Source organism: Oryctolagus cuniculus, chromosome 11 (genome assembly GCF_964237555.1).
Source record: "Oryctolagus cuniculus chromosome 11, mOryCun1.1, whole genome shotgun sequence".
Lineage (NCBI taxonomy): Eukaryota > Metazoa > Chordata > Mammalia > Lagomorpha > Leporidae > Oryctolagus > Oryctolagus cuniculus.
In genome coordinates, this window is record NC_091442.1 from 9,136,194 (window position 1) to 9,158,146 (window position 21,953).

General features: G+C 51.0%; 1 protein-coding gene and 1 long non-coding RNA gene across 3 annotated transcripts in view; one reads left to right on the forward strand and one right to left on the reverse strand.

The window, feature by feature from the left end:
• The window catches only part of ZFP64 (ZFP64 zinc finger protein), an 84,823-nt gene that overhangs the window by 30,590 nt on the left and 32,280 nt on the right, over positions 1 to 21,953 (forward strand). The window contains exons 5-6 of one of the 2 annotated variants that reach the window (XM_070051683.1): positions 903 to 1,154; positions 6,424 to 14,814. In XM_070051683.1, the coding sequence (XP_069907784.1) occupies positions 903 to 1,154; positions 6,424 to 7,841 (1,670 nt within the window). In that variant the 3' untranslated portion in view covers positions 7,842 to 14,814. Of the gene's footprint in view, positions 1 to 902; positions 1,155 to 6,423; positions 14,815 to 21,953 lie in introns of those variants that run through there. The other variant, XM_051832673.2, reaches the window with a different exon arrangement.
• On the reverse strand, positions 394 to 6,518 carry LOC138844272 (uncharacterized). Its single transcript, XR_011379828.1, has 2 exons — positions 6,411 to 6,518; positions 394 to 5,413 (listed from the first exon to the last, which is right to left on the reverse strand). It is a non-coding gene; the product is annotated as an uncharacterized lncRNA (long non-coding RNA).

Below are 21,953 nucleotides of genomic sequence, written 5' to 3' on the forward strand. Positions count from 1 at the left end.
CGAGCAGACAGACGATTGATCTCTCTCTCTCTCTGTCTCGCTGTGTCTTTCAAATAAATGATTTTTTTAAGTGGTTAGAAATGTTTTTAAAAGGGCAGTGTTTAAATTGATGTTAGCAGAGAGGTATTTTTGTGCCAAAAAAAATCTGAAAATTATGTCAGATAGTTCACAGTTGTTCACAGGCGGCAAGGTGATCCAGGCCTTGGTGAGGTCCATGTGGAGCTACTGTAACAGACCCAAACAGCAGCTCAGACAGCTGGGTTTGTGTCTGTCTCACATCGCTGTCTGGGGGTGAGCAGCTAGTGCAGGACAAGTGGGCAGCTCTGTGCCAGATCTCACAGGATCTCAAGTTACACCATTCCACTAAATGCAGGTGTGCTGCATGCCCTTACCTGCCTTCTCACACCTGTGTCTTAGTTACAGCTAAGAAGAAAGAGGCAAAACAAAACAAAACAAGCAAAAAAACCAAGCAGTTCCCTTTTTCACCATCTCTGCTATAGCGGTGACAAAACTCGTCACAGAATCCCACCTCACCACAAGTGAGGCTGAGAGATGTGGCCTTCGAGGCCTTAGTTAGCGTGTGTCTGCAGAGGAAAAAGGAGAAGCTGAGCACGAGAGACAGTTAGCAGCTTCTTCTTTTACTTAGCCATACTTTCAAATGTTATCTTAGTAGCCCTCTGTTTTTAATTAATGAGGAATCGCTGTGCATTGTGGAAAAAAATTAGAAAATGCCAATAAGCAAAATAGAACAAGGCACCCCTCCCTCCCAGCATTCCAGCTCTCTGCCAGTGGTCCATGCAGCTTTGGAGTTTTTTAAGGAAGCACTTTACTTGTGTCCTGAGGCGCTGGGCCGTAGCCTTTTCCTGTTTAATCGCGTTTCCTGCTGCTGTGTGTGTTTGAAGGAGACAAGCCCCACAAGTGTGACGTGTGCGGCAAGTGCTTCAGCCGGAAGGACAAGCTGAAGACCCACATGCGGTGCCACACGGGCGTGAAGCCCTACAAGTGCAGGGCGTGCGACTACGCGGCCGCCGACAGCAGCAGCCTCAACAAGCACCTGCGGATCCACTCCGACGAGCGGCCCTTCAAGTGCCAGCTGTGCCCCTACGCCAGCCGCAACTCCAGCCAGCTCACCGTGCACCTGCGCTCACACACCGGTGAGTGCCGCCTGTCGCCCTTGCTGCACACTTGCTCCCTGTTCACATCACGCGCACCTTGGAGGGTGCAGCCGCACCGGGAGGAAGCACGCGGGCAGTGCTGGTTCCCAGGCGGCACGCTAGGCAGCACGATAGGCAAAGACACTGAGTGTGTGACTTCCTGTGCATCTCTGTAGCTGTGACTTCGGTGCTGCGGCAGTGAAGTGTGCCCGGAGGAGATGCACTGAATGAAACAGGGCTATAAGCAATGCGTCCTTAATACATTTCCGCCTTGTGGTTAGACATTTCAGTAGCCTGTATGTACTCAGTACAGTGCAAGCACACAGCAGTGAGCGGAGAATAGCAAATTGCGTGTTGTCTTTCTGGCTGTAGGGTGATGCTGTGTAACAACTACTACAAGCTCTGCGCGGTGCATTGTGGTAAACACTGGTTGCTGTTGATGTGGCTCGGCTTAGTCACCTGCGTGGGGAAGGTTGGGTGTCCACCAACCCTGGTCTGGGATCTGCTGGCTGCGGGCTGCTCTGTGCATCTCTGATCCTCCTCCTGGGACCACGGACCAACCCAGGCTTGATCTTCTAAGATCCAGGCTAGAGGCACAGGCAAGCAAGCCCTGCTGAGGCCTCTGCTTGCATCGTCCGTAAACATCTTGTTGGCTAAAGCGAGTCGCCCAGTTGAGCCTGGTGCTAGGGATGGGAGGAAGCATCCCAAGAAAGCCAGGGGTGCAGAGAGAAGGTGGAGAACTGGGACCACAACCACGGTCCGCCTGCACCCCTCCGTCATCTGCATCTCTCTGACAGGCAGCCTGTACCCACACCCTCCCATGGCCCCACAGGTCTCCTTCAAGCGTGGGCTCAGGCTTCGAGACCAGGGCTGTGTGGTCTCCCTCAGGCGGGCTGTGTTCCTCTTCATCCCCACGATATGTGGGTGACACTGAGACAGACTGTTGTGACGATCCCATATGGAGCGGGGAGAGGGGGCGGCACCTGGGCAGAGGTCCCCAGGTTCCCCCACGTGGGACAGGCCATGTGTCTTGATGAGGCCGTGGCTCGGCTCCTTGGTTCTGCCTCTGCCTGTGGGAGCATCCTGCCATCACCCTCCTTAGCCGCTTCAGAAAAGGACTGGAAATCCACCCTTGAGGAACTTCTCAGCTGCTTCCCACCTGCTGAAAGCTGGGGGTCCTTTTATTTTACATCTTGTCTTACTCTAGGCTGGTGACAGCTTTGCCAGTAAAGCTATCTTAGAAACCTTGTGAGCTTCCCAGGCATCCATACACCAGAATCTACACCCACAATTCCTTTGGAGTTTTGCTTTTCTTTCTAAACTCAGTTACATGTGCATTTCCTAAGACATGAGACTCTGTGGGAACTAGGAGTCCTTCTGTCCAGCTGAGAGAATCCACCTGACACCAACTTAACAAAGAGTCTTACATTCAGGTCTCACATTTCTTTCTGGGTCTTTGCTCTGAGACCAATCCCCTAGACATGATCTTTGTCCCCAGGCTTTCGTCTTCCTGTGGATTCTTTCGGAGGTGACTTTGGAAATCTGACTGGCTATGCTGGCTGGGGATGAGAAACCTTATTCTACAAATCTTTTTACTTTCTCTGTTCCCTCTGAAGTCTGGCTTTGCAAATGGCAAGTTGAGTTTGGAGTCTGTCTCTTTCAGTGCCTTATCCCATGCAACTTAGAAAATACTTGCACTGTTTTACTTGGAGTTTACTCCTTCTCAAGTCCAAAACTCATTATGTGAATTTTCTGTCCTGAGTCACTGCATTTGGCAGTTTTATCAAGTGTTTGCCTTTGCATGGTGTACCTTGCCATTTGTCCAGCCTTCACTGCAACCCAATCCCAAAACCAATACGTGCTTTGGTTCTTGGTTACGGCAACATCTCATTTCTAGATACCAATATCCATGTGACTATCTGTCATGACCATGATGCAGCATCATCACAAAAAACCCACACAACTCCTTCAGCACCGCCCTGTGCCTTATCTGTCCGCGTGTCAGCCATCAGCAGCTGGCACTAGGGAGTTCTGCTGATCTTGGCTAAGCTGACTTACAAGTCCGCAGACCTGCTGGCCATGGGCTGGCTGCCCACTGGCTTGGCTGGGGTAGCCAGCTCTGCTGCACACACCTGTCATCCTTCTGGGATCAGGGGGCTAGGCCAGGAGTGACCATTATGTGGCAATGACCAAGGTGTGAGTAAGCCCCAATGACAAGTGCATTTCAAGCCATTACTGGTGTCAAGTCTACTTAATACAGCATTGGGCAAATCCAGTAACATGACTGAGCCTGTCATCATGGTCACGGCAGATCACCCTGCACTTGATGGGTGGTGAGCACACAGAGGCCCTGGCTATAGGAGTGGGAGGTGAGGACATTGCATAACCATAACTGATGCTCGAATGGTTTTCCTCAGGAATTCCCCCAGCCTGAGTCAGAGAAACTGAAGGATTCATTTATGAAATAGGCTCATTTGGACTTATAAGGATGAACTTACTACTTGTAGTGGCATCTCTAAGTTGGTCTAGAAAAGATGTATTTTAGGAAAGATGTATTTTTCTAAAAATTTAAATAGGTGCCATTTAGGGCTTCTCTTCATGGAATGTTCATGTTCCCTTTCATACAGCTGTGGCCTTGTGAAATTTTTAAATTCACAGGATCCCTCCTTTCTGCTTCCACTGATTTGATGAGCTACACCTTCAGGCATTTTCGTAGCAATCTGTACTCAAGAAAGCTCTGTAGCTTAAAAATATCAGTTGCTTATTCATTCTACAACATCACTAAAGCCTCTCTGTGCACCAGACACTGGAGATCAGGAAGTGGTCAGCAACAAACACATTAATTAGCCTTGAAGAGGTTACAGTCCAGGGACTGTCTGACCAGTGCACCTCACTTGGCTGGTGCTGTGGCACAGCAGGTTAAGCCACTTCCTGGGCTGTATCCCATATTAGAGTGCTGGTTCAAGTCCTGGTTCCTCCACTTCCAATCCAGCTTCCTTGTAATGCATCCTTGGAAGGCAGTAGATGATGGCTCAAGTGCTTGGGTCCTGCCACCCATGTGGGAGATACAGATGGAATCCTGGGCTCCTAGCCTCAGCCTGGACCAGCCCTTGGCTATGTCAGGCATTTGGGGAGTGAATCAGCAAATGGAAGACCTCTCTCTCTGTGTATGTCACTCTACCTTCCACATAAATGAAAATAAACATTTTTTAAAAAAGGTAAAAAAGACAGAGATAAAGGGATTTAAATTCTTTGCTTTCATATCAGAAACTGTTGTTAAGCTGTGTACCCTAGCAGTAAGATTTGAGTATCTGATTGTTCTGAGTTTCACTTCTGCTCTTTGCTTTAAAAAACAAAACAAAAACCTGTGACTATAATCTGGGCAGGGTTGTATAAGCAGAAAACCTACTAGAACATTCTGGATTCTTAACTTTGGGTCTACAGACATCTTCCCCCAGGAATCCATGAGTAGAATTCAGCAGGTCCATGAACTTGGATGGGAAAAAAAAATCACATCTTCAGCTGTACCGAAATTTGACATGGCCTGCAATTATGAAAATAGTCGACAGCAGTGCGTGTGAACTCGGCACCGGTAGAAGCCACAGATGTCTCCGTCACAGTGGTGGTGAGCAGATGAGAGCATCTTTCACGTTCTCTGTGAACTGCCGTGCCTACGAGACCTGCACATCCTGCTACTGCGTCAGGGAGGCCCGCACATTGCCAGCTCACACGTTTTCCCTTTTAGTGGCTTAATAACTATTTCAATATAATCGGTTTCTCTTGTATTCCTGTGATTTCACTTTAGTTTGTGCATTTGAAACATGATTCTGAGAAGGACTCCATGGGCTTCGTGAAACCACCCCAAAGGGGTGATGGCATAAAAAGTGGGGGGATGGGACATCCTAGGGCAGAAAAGGGCCGGAGGGTAACCATCTTGGGCTTTGGAGCCATATGGTCTCTGTCACAGCTACTCACCCCTGCTACTAAAGTGTGAGAGTAGCCATGTGTAAAATTAAGCCATGGACACGAGTTGACCTACAGGCTGTTGCTTACTATCCCTTGTTCTAGAGTCTAGAGTACTTATCTTGGTGGTGTTTACTCACATAAACCATTGTTTAGGTTTAGGCTTGGTTTTCGAGAAGCTTCTCAAAGACTGCTCCCTGCCATCTTTAGTTGCATTTATTAAGAAGCCGGTGGTCATGTTGTCTGACCCTAAGCCAAAACGCTGGAACACAATCCCAGTCTTTGGAGCTGATGACCTAAGAAAGAGAACATGGGTTAATTGTGCAGATAATTATGTAGCAGCAAAGAATATCGGCTTTGGAATCAGCCTGGGCTGCAGTCCCAGCCCTGCCACCCTCCTCCTGGGTGACCATGAGCAAGTCTCCTAGTCCTGTAGGCGTCAGCGTCCTCCTCTGGACCTTGGTGTTAAGGGTGCCGGCCAGAGTGCCCACCTCACGGGGCTGGTGCCAGCATCATGGGAGACAACTCTAGTGCAGCGTTCCACCTGGCAGAAGCAATGGAAGAAAGCAGCGGCTGCTCTTCCACTTGTGTGCACAATATTGACACAGGGGCGTCACCCGTTTGAATCATCTGTGCCTTAGATAATCTGGACTTGGCGGTCACTGAGGAAATAAATGCAGAGTCTCCGATCAATTCAGATGCTTGCAACTTGACTTTCCCTGCTCATCTTCCAGCAGATACGAAATTTTTTTTTAAATCAAGCAGCTGGATTTTGTAACTTCACGAGTGAAGAAGGCAGCTGGAAAATGTGGGATAAATTGTGTGCAATAAACACATCTTTATTCATAAAAATCCGCATGAAGCATAAGCTGGGTGTCTCAACCGTTGTGTGGAGCTTGGAGCTGAGCCATTTGAAAGTGAATCTGTTCCCAGTAAGCCGATCAGAACCAGCGGAAAACGCAAGAGTGTGCGGCCGTGAACCACTGACTAGCCAAGTGGGCGCCTTAAGCGTGATTATTTTAAAGAACCTGAGTGTGTTTGCAAATCGTGTTTTATCTGGGACGATTGAATAGCTCTCCTCCACCCTGCCGGTTTGGTGTTTGGTTTGGTTTGCTTTGGTTTCCTGCTGGGTTTGATAACAGAGGTGGTGGCTCAGGCTGGGGGCGAGCAGCGAAGCCCTTCCCCCCCACCCCCAGCCCCCTGCCCAGGAGCCGCAGGTAGAGGAGCCCCCCCTGGGTGTGTGCTGGGGGGGATCCGCGGTGGTGTTGCCTGCCTGTTCTTATGGAAACTCACCTTGTGTTGACAGGGGATGCCCCCTTCCAGTGCTGGCTCTGTAGCGCCAAGTTCAAAATCAGCTCGGACTTGAAACGGCACATGCGCGTGCACTCGGGGGAGAAGCCCTTCAAGTGCGAGTTCTGCGACGTGCGCTGCACCATGAAGGGGAACCTCAAGTCGCACGTGCGCATCAAGCACAGCGGGAACAGCTTCAAGTGTCCGCACTGCGACTTCGCGGGCGACAGCAAGGCCACCCTGCGCAAGCACAGCCGCGTGCACCAGGCCGAGCACCCGGAGAAGTGCGCCGAGTGCAGCTACTCATGCTCCAGCAAGGCGGCCCTGCGCGTGCACGAGCGCATCCACTGCGCCGAGCGCCCGTTCAAGTGCAGCCACTGCAGCTTCGACACCAAGCAGCCCAGCAACCTCAGCAAGCACGTGAAGAAGTTCCACGCGGACGCGGCGCAGGCCGAGGCCCTGGAGCGCAGGGACGCGGGCAGGCCGGGCGGCCGCCAGGTGGCCAGGCTGGACGCCAAGAAGACGTTCCACTGCGACTCGTGCGACGCCTCGTTCATGCGCGAGGACTCGCTCCGCAGCCACAAGCGGCAGCACAGTGAGTACGGCGAGAGCAAGAACGCCGACGTGGCCGTGCTGCAGTTCCAGCTGGCGCCCGGCAAGCAGCCCGCCGCGCCCCTCGCCGTGGGGCAGCTGCAGGTGCCCCTGCAGCCCAGCCAGGTGCCCGCGTTCGGCGAGGGCAGGGTCAAGATCATCGTGGGCCACCAGGTGCCGCCGGCCGACAGCATCGTCCAGGCCGCGGCCGCCGCCGCCGCCGCCGCGGCCGCCGCGGTCAACATCGTGCCGCCAGCCCTGGTGGCGCAGGGCGCGGACGAGCTGCCGGGCAGCGGCCGGCTGCAGATCCTGCGCCAGGTCAGCCTGCTGGCCCCGGCGCCGGCGGCGGGCTGCGCGGCCGAGGCGGGCGCCGTGGCGCAGCCGGCCGTGCTGCTGGCCGCCCACGACCAGACGCTGCTCCCCGCGGCCGCCGCCGGGCCCCCGGACGGCGCGGGCGGCCAGACCTTCATCGCCGGCTCGGGCCTGGCGTGCGCCGACTTCGAGGGCCTGAACGCGCTCATTCAGGAGGGCGCGGCCGAAGTGACCGTGGTGAGCCATGGCGGCCAGAACCTCGCGGTGGCCACTACGGCACCACCCGTATTCTCCTCGGCCTCGGCCCCCTCCACCTCCTCCTCCTCCTCCTCGGCCTCTTCCTCCTCCTCCTCCTCCACCTCCTCTACCTCCACCTCCACCTCCACCTCCTCGTCCTCCTCCTCCTCCTCCACCTCCTCTTCCTCCTCCTCCTCTTCCTCGCAGCAGGATCTGCCCAAGCAGACGTTCTCCATCATCCCGGAGGCGGCGCCCGCGGCCGCACTCTGTCCAGCCGACTCCATCCCGGACTAGGCGCGGGGAGCGCGGGCGGGGAACACCGGGGGCCCCTCCGCGGGGTTATCCGGGGCTGGGGCGCTGCCTGTTTCCGGGGATGGGGGTGCAGCCCTGCCCGGGAAGGAATAAATTGTGTTTTTATAACTTGGTACCGTGGTGTCCCGAGGGGCGTGGCTCCATCCACCTGCGGCTGCCGCGGGATCCGGAGCAGCAGCCGAGCAGGGCCGCCGCTGGGTGCATTCAGGTCTTCGGCATCTTCCGGCTCTGCTGCAGGGTTCCTGCGTCTCGCCCCGGGAGTCGCCGCGGAGCTGTGGCCATGGCCTACACGGGGACACCTGGGCCCCCATACAATGCTGCCCGATAAAGCGTCCTGAATGCGAGCGAGTCCTGAGCGTGCGGGTGGGGATGGCCACAGAATGACAGAGCTGGTCCCGAACGTGGCCCGAGCATCCCCCGCCCCCCGCCCCGTCACGGGTAAATTAGATGCAGACCGGCGACCTGACCCCTGTTTCGGGGCGAATGTGATACACGCTCCCACTGACACTGCCCGCCGTCCGCTAGGATGCTGTTTTTAAAATACTAACACCTGGGAATGCGGACTCCAGTGTCCGGCTGACATTGGCAAAGCTCCTGGGTTTTTTTCCCAAAGTGTAGGAAAATTCAAATTGTGTTTTTGGAGTTGAAATGCTCTTTGATCAGGAGGTGGCGCCAGAGAGCAAGCTAGATGCCCAGCCTTAGACCTAAAATTCTGATTTCTGGCATCAGCGCAGATTGGGGAACGGGAGGTTACTCTTGTGAGAGAGGTGTATTTATAACGTTCTGAGAATACGTGGGTACGTTTTTACCAGCTTTGTTCCCCAATGTATAAACCTATTTATTCAAAATTGTCATCTCATTTTATAAGAAGCTGTGATTTGGGGTCTTGGTAACAGCAAACCAGGGAGATGCACAATAGTGAGATAAGGAACCTGGAAGCTTTGAATGTTGGACTTGCTGTGGAGTTGGAGCCGGTATTTCTTCTTCCTATTGCTCTTTGATCCTTAATATTTGAACATGGTTCTGAGGAAGTGCTGTGTTTTCTTTGCCAGGATCTATTTTTGTATCAGCAATGTAGTAAGTCAGGAACTACGGTTTTAGTAAGGAAAAAGCTTAGAGTGGACAATGTTAATCATTTAAATAATTTCATCTCATATTGCTTTTAGCTCCTTTTTCAAAGATTTATTTATTTATTTATCTGAAGGGCAGAATTTAAAAGGGAGAAGGAGAGACAGAGAGATGTCTTCCGTGAGTGGTTCACTCCCCAGATGGCCACAATGGCCATGACACAGATATAAGCATCGTAGCTGTTTAGATGGACTTCCCTCTGATCTTTTATTCTATGCTCATATGTGTATTTCCCAGCCCAGTTATAATGTTGTAGTTTCTTTGTATATTCTTTATTTTATTTTATATGCTTATATCTTTACCTAGCAGCTGCCTCCATTATACGCACCAGGGTACTTCAAAAAGTTTATGGAAAACGGAATGAAAATATAGGCTTGTTTTGGTGCAAAAAAAATTTGAAACCATGTGTAGTTTATCCATGATATGTATTTTCATAATTTCATGCTATGCTTTTTTCATGAACTTTTTGAAGACCCCTTGTATATGCACACGTACACATGCATATGTGGGTTTTTGTCTTTCATTTTTTACAATAGACTCTAGAGAAAGTTGTAGAAAAACCAAGCCAGCAGCTTCCAGTCCCTGCTTTGCTCCACCCAAGGTAATGAGTTTTCTGTGTCCCACCCACATATGTGGACGCAAAAGGCAGCTCAGAGAAGGTTCTTCCTGTTTCCAGTGCCCAGAGTCCACGTCTTTGCAAGTTGCCTTAGCTCCTCCGTTTCCTGAGGGTCCCACAGGTCGGTACGGTGGTCCCCACGTCCTTCTTTTCCTTTAAGCACGAGGTAGCGCCATGACTGTGCCACGCGGAGGAAAGTGGCCTACTCCCTTCCTCACTGATCAGCCGCAGCGTCGTCCCCGCAGGTGACACTCCCGAAAGTGAGTCCCACCAGCTTCCGCTTGCAAAGACTGATTACTTTTCAGTGTAGCTGTGGGTTGCATCTCTCAGACTGGCCCGAGTTTGGTCCCTGCGCTGAGTGACAAGGACTCTCTGGTCCTGTGTGCTCCCCAGCTGGCCTTGTGACCCACGTTCCCCTGACGTCTGTCACTCCTCCTCCCTCATTGCCCCCTGGGGAGTGGGAAACCAGGATGTGTCACACACGAGGATGGCTGGGTTCCTCCCTGCTATCTCTTTTCACCTTTTTTTTTTTTTTAAGTTGGAACCTTTTTTTTTTAATTTATTTTTTGACAGGCAGAGTGGACAGTGAGAGAGAGAGACAGAGAGAAAGGTCTTCCTTTGCCATTGGTTCACACTCCAATGGCCACTGCGGCCGGCGCGCTGCGGCCGGCACACTGCGCTGATCTGAAGGCAGGAGCCAGGTACTTATCCTGGTCTCCCATGGGGTGTAGGGCCCAAGGACTTGGGCCATCCTCCACTGCACTCCCGGGCCACAGCAGAGAGCTGGCCTGGAAGACGGGCAACCGGGACAGAATCCGGTGTCCGGACCGGGACTAGAACCCTGTGTGCCAGCGCCACAGGTGGAGGATTAGCCTAGTGAGCTGCGGCGCCGGCTGTTTCTCACCTTTCTTAGTGGCATTGCAACCATCTTTCTTTTTTTTTTTTTAAGATTTATTTTATTTATTTGAAAGACATTTACAGAGAGAGTTAGAGACATAGAGAGACAGAAAGGTCTTCCATCTACTGATTCACTCCCCAAAAGGCCACAACAGCCAAAGCTGGGCTGATCCAAAGCCAGGAGCTAAGAGCTTCTTCCTGGTCTTCCACATGGGTGCAGGGGTCTGCTGCTTTCCCAGGCACATGAGCAGGAAGCTGGATCAGAAGCAGAGCAGCCAGGACTCGAACCTGCACCATGTGGGATGCTGGTGCTGCAGGCCAGGGCTTTAACCCACTGCACCACAACGCCTGCTTGGTTAGCTTGTGTTTCTGTTGCTTCACTTGTGCCTTCTGCGTTGTCTAACATAGACCTCCTTTTGTCCTGAGATTAAATTTCTTTCTCTCACATTTTTATTGCCTGCTAGTTTGTTTTTGGTTAGCACCTACTGCAGCCAACATCCACATTTATATTTGTAATGTATATATGATGATGGGTGTGGCTGCCCACTTATGCCATAACCATTTCTTAAAGTTCACCTTTAGTGTAAATAAAGTTCCCAAATCTACTAGGATCCACTTCTGGAGTCTGTTTCGTTCTGCTGATTCCATGTCTCTGACTCGCCGGCATCAAATATTGGATGATAGTAGTGTTAACATAAGCATTACTCAACTTATAAAGCCTCTCTCTAACTATTCTTTTTGAAAATTTTCTCAGCAATTCTTTAATATTCACCCTCCCAAATGCAATCAGTTTATGTAGTATCAATCCCTTCTCCCCCCAAAAAGCCACCTTTTGGGAATTTTGATTGAAATTACACTGATGTTATATATGAACTTATGAAAAGAATGACTTTTAAAGAAAAGGTTTGTTTTTTCATTTGAAATGTAGAACAATGGAGTGGAGATGGGGACTGAGAGAGAGAGAGAGAGAGAGAGAGAGGAGAGTTTCCATTCTATGTTCACTCCCCAAAAGCCACAACAGACATGTCTGGGCTAGGCTGAAGCCAGAAGCCAGGAACTCCATCCTGGTCTCCTACATGGGTGCAGGGCCCAAGCACTTGAGCCGTCTCCTGCTGCCTTCCCAGGCACATTAGCAGGGAGCTGGATCAGAAGTACAGCAGCTGGGATTCAAATTGGCACTCCAGTGTGAGGTGCTTGTATCACAAGACACAGCTTCACTCACTGTACCTCAACACCTGCCTCAAAGGATAACTAATAAAATGATCAGTTTCTCACCCAAAAATCTTTACTCAAGTCCTCTTGTAAAAAGTATTCAATAAAATTATATATGTAGTTTTCTTCATGCATAGCCTATTCTCACATAAGACCAGTGTTTTCTCATTCTATAATGTCATTGATGGGGCTGGCACTGTGGTGCAGTGAGTTAAAGCCCTGGCCTGCTGTGCCAAACATCCCATATAGGGGCCGGTTCAAGCCCCAGCTGCTCTACTTCTTATCCAACTCCTCGCTGATGTGCCTGGGACAGCAGCAGAGGATAGCCCAAGTCCTTGGGTCCCTGTACCCAAGTGAGAGACCCAAAAGAAACTCCTGGTTCCCAGCTTCAGATCAGCTCAGCTCCAACCATTGTGACCATTTAGGGAATGAACCAGCAATGGAAGATCTCTCTCTCTTTCTACCTCTCTCTGTAACTCTGTCTTTCAAATAAATAAATTAAATCTTTAAAAATATATACCATTGTAACTGTGAACAGGATATTTTTCAGTTTTAGATAATTGTTTGTTGTAAGCATAACATTGTCTGTACTGAACTTCTTTAGAAACATGGCCCCTGGTGACTGGTGGCCTAGGAGACAGTCGCCTCATTTCCACATTGTTAACTCTCTTCCCTTACAATGTGTATCCAATCTGTGTTGTTTTCTTCTGTTGCATTCCCCAGCACAGCCAGCATCCCTGATGTGTCCGTGACTTTAACTGGAACGGCTTTAGAATTTCCCAATTTAATGCAGTGAACACTTTCCTCTGGGGAAAGGCTTTTAATGGGACTCGGGTCATTTTCGTCTCCTCCAGTTTTCAGTTACAGTCTTTATCAGAGCGGGCTGCTGACTTCTACCCAGGATGTCTTCCCTCTGTTTTGCCTTAATTGTTCGGGGCTTGCACTACATCGGTCAGTTCAGTGAATCAGTGTGAGTCGTAGCCTGGCGATGAATCACCTTACGACCCAGAATGAACCCTCGCGGCGATGTTGGATCATACCCACAGTGCGTCATGGATTTCATTTTCTCACGTTTGTTTGGGGTTTTTGCAGCTATGTGCACAAGTGCAGGTGGTCTCAGGTTTTCTTTTCTGTGCCGTCTCTGGATGTTGCTGTTCTGAAAATGAACTGGGCCGTGTCCTTCCTTTCCGGTGACCTGCAATAGTTTGATGGTCTCAGAGATCGTCTGGACAGACGCCCTCACAGAGCTCCCGCTTCTCTCTGTAATTGCCCGTCTCTGCAGGTTGTGCACCTCCTCGGGGCCCGTTTCAGTCATTTATATTTTGAAAAAACAAAAAAATTCACATTGCTCTAAGTTTTCAAATCTGTAGCACTATTATACCTTTTAATAGTCTTAAAATGATTTTAATATCTTTGGTGTTTTGAGATCTGTCAGCTGTCTTGGTACTACTGTATTTTTTCACTTTATTTTTGTATTTTCAGTCTTAGACTTAGTTGACTGGCCAAGGGTATATTTACTTAGTTATTTGTATTAAAGTAAAAGGAGGCCGGCGCCGCGGCTCACTAGGCTAATCCTCCGCCTTGCGGCGCCAGCACACCGGGTTCTAGTCCCAGTTGGGGCGCTGGGGTTCTGTCCCGGTTGCTCCTCTTCCAGGCCAGCTCTCTGCTGTGGCCCGGGAGTGCAGTGGAGGATGGCCCAAGTGCTTGGGCCCTGCACCCCATGGGAGACCAGGAGGAAGCACCTGGCTCCTGCCATCGGATCATTGTGGTGCGTCGGCCGCAGCGGCCATTGGAGGGTGAACCAACGGCAAAGGAAGACCTTTCTCTCTCTGTCTCTCTCTCTCACTGTCCACTCTGCCTGTCAAAAAAAAAAGTAAAAGGAGCTTTTGCTTTTACTTATTCCTTCTCTACACCGCCTCAGTCTTGTTCATTTTACCTTTCAGCTCCTATCTTGAATAACTACTTCCCTGCTTTTCTTGTTTTTAAAGATTTATTTATTTATTTATTTGAAAGGCAGAGGGACAGGGAGAGAAATAGAGAGACAGAGAAATCTTCCTCCACTGGTTCACTCCCCAAATGACTACAACAACCAAGGTTTGCCCAGGCCGAAGACGGGAGCCCTGGACTCCTTTTTAGTGGATGGGTGCGATGGCTGGGAGCAGAGTCAGAAGCCGAGCAGCCAGGACTTGAACCTGCGCTCACCTGCGCTCCTCTATGGGCTGCGTGGCGGCATAACCCACTGCGCCACAAGTCTGGCCCCACTCTGCTTCCCTTTCAGTTTATTTTGTTATAACTTCTTGAGTTCACTTATTCAACCTTTGACAATAAACACATTGAAAGCTGCACATTTTCTATTTTATCTGCATGTTTGAAAGCTAAGTTTTTAAAGTAAAAAGCACAGCTGGAATACAAATATAAAATGAACATGTGTCAAATATTCCGTTTAATCATAAATTAAAGAGGGACTCAGGGGCCGGCATTGTGGCACAGCAGGTCAAGCTGCCGCCTGCAGTGCCAACTTCCCAAATGAGCACCAAAAACATTTTGGATATTTTTATTGAAATTGCATTGTTATATATGAACCTATGGAAAGAATGACTTTTTTGTAAAAGATTCATTTATTCGTTTGAAAGGCAGAATGACAGAGAAGGAGAGATACAGAAAGAGAGAGAGAGAGAGAGAGAGAGAGAGAGAGAGAGATCTTCCATCCTCTGGTTCACTCTCCAAATGGCCACAACAGCCAGGTCTGGGCCAGGCTGAAGCCAGGAGCCTGGAACTCCACCAGGTCTTCCACATGGGTGGCAGGGGCCCACGCACTCGATCCACCTGCTGCTGCTTTCCCAGGCGCATTAGCAGGGAGCTGGATTGGAAGTGGAGCAGCTGGGACTCCAACTGGTGCTCACGTAAGATGCCACCATTGCAGACAGAAGCCTAGCCCACTGCGCCACAACACTGACCCCAGAATGTATTTTTCTAAAATTGCATTTTTGTAAACAGAACAAAATATTTAGTGATAAATCGACAAATCATTTAAGCTAGACTGCAAGATCACTTTTTGTGTATCATAGCTAATAAATTATGACATCTGTCCTTCTCATCTCATCTCTGCTAAGTTCTGTTGTTCCTGTAGTTTTCGGTACAAGTCACCTTTTTCTGGTCATCATTTTCTACTGTAAAACCTTATTTCATTTCAACCGTGTCGACTATGCACAGGCTGATTCTGTGGCTGGAGCAGCTTTGGGCTTGGATGCCTGTGAAAGTCTGAAGGGAAACTGGAAGTGAAGCTGTGTCGTGGGCAGGGGCTTGGCCTTTTACTGTCCCTGCATTGCCAGCTGACGCTTGAGACCACAGATCCCCAGGGAGGGGCCAGGCAGGGGTCTTTGGGTGCATTCCTAGGAGAAAGTGCTAAAAGAAAAGCGCATTTTTCTTTTACTGCTGAGTTTTCCTTTGAACCAGGATGTCTTATTCCTCTGAATCAGGCCATAGCAGAGAGCTGGATCAGAAGTGGAGCAGTCTGGACTTGAACCGGCGCCCGTATGGGATGCCAGCACTGCAGGCAGCGGCTTTGCCTGCCTCACCACAGCACTGGCCCTGGTGTTTCATTAGTAGGAAGCTTGAATTGGGAATGGGGCCAGGACTCAAACCCATACATTCCAATATGGGATACAGGGGTCCCAAGGGGTCTCTTAGAAGCTGTACCAAACACTGCCCCCAGGAGAAGCTAATATTCACCGACTCACAACATGCTGACTCAGCACTACGTGCACTATGTACTCTTCTGATTTAACGCTCCCAAAACCCAGCAGGGAGGTACTGTTACTACCCACATTGTGCAGACAAGGGGCTGTTTCCCAACTTGCCTGTGTGAGACTCTCCTGGAAAAGTTGTTCTAATGCCCACAGTGACAGCCCAGCTCTGAGAATTGGATCCAGCGCATCTGGACGAGGACCTGGGAGTCTGTATGTTCAAGCCCCTCTGGAGATTGCTCTGATCTGGCCTGTAGGGGAAATGCTAAGATAAAAAACCCGGGGCTCAGGGAAGGTGAGAGACCTGCCCGGTGTCACACAGCAAAGGGCTTGAATCCTGGAGCTAGCCCTCACATCCTTTTAATCAGCCTGTGTTCAGTAGTCATGACCTTGGCCCCACTTCCTAAATCGGGGCTTGTTTGCAGGAATCTGCCTCCCCCCTGGTCTAACCCATTCCCGGGTCTCCCTTCTGTGGCTGTGGCAGCAGGGGCTAAGAGGTAGGCCTGGAGGCCTTATGTGTCATCACTGCACCCGCCCCCAAGGGTGGATTTTGTTACACCTTGGTTTACAATGGTAGTTTGGGGAATTCAAAATCAGTGTATGTCTCTGAGCCTCTTCTGGACACCAACGTATTTCAGTATTCACGTTATTCTGCTGTGGCTGATTCAGCTGAGCCAGTGTTAGGGCTTCTGGCATCTGGTTTTCAAGGCTGTGTACTGGAAGCAGTCACCACGTGGATCCTGGCTTTTTGCATTATTTTTTATTTTTTTATTTATTTAACAGATAGAGTTAGACAATGAGAGAGAGAGACAGAGAGAAAGGTCTTCCTTCCGCTGGTTCACCCCCAAAATGGCCACTATAGCCAGCGCTGCGCCGATCCAAAGCCAGGAGCCAGGTGCTTCCTCCTGGTCTCCCATGGGGGTGCAGGGGCCCAAGCACTTGGGCCATCCTCCACTGCCTTCCAGGGCCACAGCAGAGAGTTGGACCGGAAGAGGAGCAACTGGGACTAGAACCCAGCGCCCATATGGGATGCCGGTGCCGCAGGCAGAGGATTAACCAAGTGAGCCACAGCACAGGCCCCATGTTATTTTTTTAGTTCATACTTTTTTGGTGATGGCTTCAGAAGAATTCTCCTCTGAGAATAAAAACAATGCTTGCATCTGAAATTTCTCTTTGATTCATTAGCCAGGATGGAATCTTCTGGAAAGTCTTTGGGTGAGGATCTGAAATAAGGACCATAATAGCTTTCTTTCTTTTTTTTTTTTTTTTTTTTTGACAGGCAGAGTGGACAGTGAGAGAGAGAGACAGAGAGAAAGGGCTTCCTTTTGCCGTTGGTTCATCCTCCAATGGCCACCATGGCTGGCGCGCTGTGGCCGGCGCACCGCGCTGATCCAAAGGCAGGAGCCAGGTGCTTCTCCTGGTCTCCCATGGGGTGCAGGGCCCAAGCACTTGGGCCATCCTCCACTGCCTTCCCGGGCCACAGCAGAGAGCTGGCCTGGAAGAAGGGCAACCGGGACAGAATCCGGCGCCCCGACCGGGACTAGAACCTGGTGTGCCGGCGCCGCAAGGCGGAGGATTAGCCTAGTGAGCCAGCCTTTTTTTTTTTTTTTTTTTTTTTTTTTTTTTTTTTGACAGGCAGAGTGGATAGTGAGAGAGAGAGAGACAGAGGACCATAATAGCTTTCCTTCCTGTCTTTCCTGTTGCCTCCACCTCTCTTTAGGTCCCAGGTTATCTGAGGTTCTTTGATTCAGGCCCCTGGGGCTTTTCACCCTGGGCCTCCTAACTGCAGCCAGGACCTGCCAGTTCCGTGGACACAGCACGGAGGTAGGGGGAGCTCTGAACTCTTCGAGGTGCTCTGTCATGACCTACTTCCGTCCTTCCAGTAAGATGGAGAGACAGAGGCTTAGAGACACAGGACAAACGACTTGCCCAGAGATCACTCTGCTGGCCCCTGGACTCAACCCACCCCTTGTTCCAATGCACACTGCCTTCCCCTGGTGTTGAGTAACTGGCTAGCAGCTCTCGCACACAGGCAGGGCTGTGCCTTCCGTTGTGTTCGGTTTGGTTTGACGCTTCTGCTGGTGCCTCAGACTTCACGCTGGACCCATGAAAGTGCAAGAGGGCCCCCATGAGTCCCCAGATGAGAGAACACACGCTCCAAGTGACTTTTCTTGGGAGTATTTCACTGGGAGCTGGTGGGGGCACGTTGTAGGACCTGGATGCTTTTGTTGCAGAGGTTCCCACACAGGGATAGATATATGGTCAGATGATTAACAGATAGATGATAGATTAGAGAGAGAGAGAGAGAATAGAGATGGATGATAGATGATTGACAGACAGATAGATAGATGATAGAAATAGATGATTGATAGATATTTAAGCAAGAATAAATCCAGCCTGCATTATATTTTTTTCCCTCTGATTTTAAGAGAAATTAAAGTACTTTATGGACCATGTGCCCACTGCGCCAGATGAAGTCAACCCCAGGGCATTGGGAGATGATAACCGAATGGAATTGCAAGTGTTCATTCTACAGGTTAGGCAAAAAGATAAGTACTTGTTCTTGTTTTGCTTAGTTTTTTTTTATTTAAAGATTTTTATCTATTTATTTGAAAGGTAGAGTTACAGACAGTGAGAGGGAGAGACAGAGAGAAAGGTCTTCCTTCTGTTGGTTCACTCCTCAATTGGACACAACGGCCAGAGCTGCGCCAGTCGGAAGCCAGGAGCCAGGAGCTTCTTCCCTGTCTCCCATGTGAATGCAGGGGCCCAAGTACTTGGGCCATCTTCTACTCTTTCCCAATGTTATATCTTAATGTTAGCCGTCGCAAAGCACACCGGACACCGGAGTAAGGGAAAGGGTTTATTGGGGAACACCCTACAGACCAGAGTGAAGAGGCAGTGAAGGGAAAAGAGAGAAGGAGACTGTGAGAGAGAGACAGAGGAGGGAGAAGAGAGAGGAGAGAAGCCAAGAGAGGCCAAGAGGGCAGGAGAGAAGGACGTGTGCAGGAACAGGCCCTTTTAAAACTTTGCCTGAGGGCGGGCAGGGAAGCAGGAGCAGCGAATCCCATTAGGATGGCAGTGGAGCCTGGCTCAGGTAGCTGGGCCATGTGGCCACCTGGCTACAACTGCACCAGTTTCCTAACACCCAGGCCATAGCAGAGAGCTGGATTGGAAGAGGAGCAGCCAGGACTAGAACCGGCGCCCATATGGCATGTCAGCACCGCAGGCGGAGGATTAACCTACTGCGCTATGGCTCTGCCCCCAACTAGTTTATTTTTATAACAGCTTTGTTGAGATGTAATTCACACACCTTAAAATTCACCTTTTAAGGTGTAAGACTCAGTGATTTTTAGAATATTCAAGTTTATGTAATCATTACCAGTAACTAATTACAGAACCTTTCATCACCCCTAAAACACTGGGCCCATTAGCAACCCCTGGCAACCACTGGCCTCCTTCTGTCTCTGTGGGTTTCCCTGTTCTGGGCACTTCCTGGGAAGACGGTCTAGCACATGTGGTCTTCTGCGACTGGCTTGTTTCACTGAGCGTCCACGTTCAAGGTGCATCTGCAATGAAGCATATGTTAGTTCTTCACTCCCTTCTATGGCCAAATAATAGTCCGTTGTATGGCTCTACCACATTCTATCAGTTTAGAGAAAGGTTGGGTTGTTTTCATTGTTTGCCCTATTTTAAACATGTCGGTATATTCAGGTTTTTAACTATTTGTGAGCTTTTTAAAGATTTATTTATTTGAAAGGCAGAGTGACAGAAAAGAGAGAGGATCTTCTGTGTTGGCTCATTCCCCAAGTGCTCACAACAGCCAATGCTGAACAGCCAGGCTGAAGCCAGCAGCCAGGAGCTTCATCTGGGTCTCTCATGCAGGTGGCAGGAACCCAAGTCCTTGCGTCATCATCTGCTGCTTTCCCAGGGGCATTAGCAGGAGGTTGGATCAGAAGAGGAGTTGCTTAGCCTCAAACCGGGCACCCTGATATGGAATGGGGATATCCCAAGCGGTGGCTTAACCCACTGCCGCACAGCACCTGCCCCCTTCATGAGTTTTCATTGTAACATCTGCTACCTGTTGAGCTGTAACTGTCAGTCACAGTAACTCATAGCTCTTGGGCAGCCCTCCTCAGAGCTGTTTTGATCATCACCACGTTAGCGAGTGCAGTGGGAAGGTAGGCAGCAGCCAGTCAACTTGGGGTCTGACTTGAATCGTCTAGTGATGAACCCCTGTTGTGCGGCCAGAACCCCATGTTGGAAATCTAGGAGAGCCAGGTGCATTGGTCCACACTTGTGCGACACACAAAGCCGAGCCCACTGATCTAGCCCTGTAGCCAGTATGAAAATTGTAGCACGTGGCAGGGAAACAGAATGCTTCCCTCTCAGGATTATAAAGGGTGCCAGCGTGGCCGGCGCTCTCCTGATTTCTAATAAACTAACATTTATTGAGCACGGACTGTATCCTAGTTACTTGCTAAGCACTTACCCATGGCCTCCCATGACCAACTCTGAAAAACCAGGGATCTGCAGGAGAAAAGGTCCATCCATACACACATCCCAGGCACCTGCGCTTCCTTAGCCGCGTGGATGTGTCTTTATTCGCATTTTTAAAACACATTTTGTTAGGACAGTCAAGATTTTATGAACACAAAGATTTTAAGTAAAATAGTACTTTAGAATTGTCTCCTTTGAGCCAGTCTCTGCTTTTTTTTTTTTTTTTTTTGCTTTATTTTTATCCACTATGTTCAAAGAGTTAATTTATTAAGTAGTTCAGTTTCTAATGCTCATTGGTGGTTCTTGAGCAGTAATGACCATCACTTATCTTGGGCTGTATTTTTCCACCGCTGTCTTTCCCTGGGAGGCGCATCAATGGCTGTGGAAGGTGGAGTTGGGTGTAACTGAGTTGTTAGGAAGAGGGAGGCCCGAGGGAGACGGTCGTCTGCTGCTATGGTGTCACCACCTCACGTGTGGATTCATTCTGGGGCACACACGTATGGAGCTTCCTACAGCGGCCAGGAGCCCTGTGGCCTCAGCCCGGCGCAGCCATGCCCCTGCCTTCGGCTGCTGCTTACCCTCTGTGCGCTGATCCTTGCGCTCCCGTGTTCTCTCCCAAACTTGAGAGGCTGATTCTGACCGGTACCCCCCACCCCCACCCCGCCACAAAGGGGCTCAGTGGACGTTCATGGAGCGCATTTGTCGCTTCAGTGTTTCCTGAGCACCTACTATGTGCAGGAAGTTAACTGAACACCTACTGGGTGACCTTGCCCTGTGGCATCTACAGTGAGGGACAGTCACAGAACACCATCCAGGGCCCCAAAGCGGACCCGGGCTATGCAGCTGTGGCCGAGTGGGGGGTCGCGCCAATGAGGGGCACGGGCCTGGGCCGGCGGTGGCGCTGCGGTTATAAACGGGATGTGTTCTGTTTGGAACAAAGCCAGGGATGTGGGGAACAGGGAGCCGTGTGCACAGAGGAGAGGAGCCGGGGCAGAGGGGAGCGCCCGGGGACACAAATCCTGAAACAGGCCAGCGCAGGAGGAGGAGCAGGGGAGGCGGAGGAGGGTGGGCTCTGCCCACCTCTTGCTGCCACCCGCGCCCCGCGTCGTGGTCACCGCCACGGCAGCCCCCTCCGTCCCGAAGCCGCTGCTTGCGTGGGGCAGGAGGGGTCCTTGCCCTCAGCGCCCAGTTCGGCAAGGCAGACCCGCAGGTCGTCAGGCTCCGTGCACCCCGCTGGGGGCCGGGGGCGCCTGGCCGAGGCCTGCGGGGCCCCGGAGGGCGCGGGCGACGCCGAGCGGAGCGGCCGTGGGCAGCAGCCGCCCAGCCCACAGCCAGGAGCGGGCGCTTGCGGGCGGCGTCCGAGGCGGCCCGGCCCCCGCGGCCGCCGGAAGGAAAAAGGCACAGGGAAAGCCTGGCGCTGCTCGGGGAATGCCGGCGGCTCGTGTCTGGGGAGGGGGCCCGCGCCCGCACCACGCTCGGGCGCACGCGGCGAGGCTGAGGCCGGGAAAGGGCGGCCAGTGCTGCCCCCTCGCGGTAGAGCGCCGCGACAACCACGAGGCGGGGCCCAACTTATTTATTTATTTAATTTTTGTTAAGTTTGATTTTAAAGTAGTGGGGGGGGGGGGTGAAGAGAGAGATCTTCCATCTCCCCAAGTGGCTGGAGCTGGGCCAGACCCAAGCCAGGAGCCCAAAACTCCAAACTGGGTCTCCCACGGGGGTGCAGGGGCCCAAGCGCCTGGGCCATCTGCTGCTTTCCAAGGCGCCTTAGCAGGGAGCTGGATTGGAAGCCAAGCAGCCAGCACTCAAACTGGCCCTCTGATGTGGGCTGCCAGCGTCCCAAATGGCGGCTTGGCCTGCCGTCCCACAATGCCGGTCTCACCTCAGATCCAGTTTTAGGAAAAAGAACAAGTCACAGGCCAGAGTTTGGATTTCCCCGTCACACTTCAGATAAGAATTTACTGTCTGGTGTCTGCGTGGCATGGTTACCACTCAGTGGCA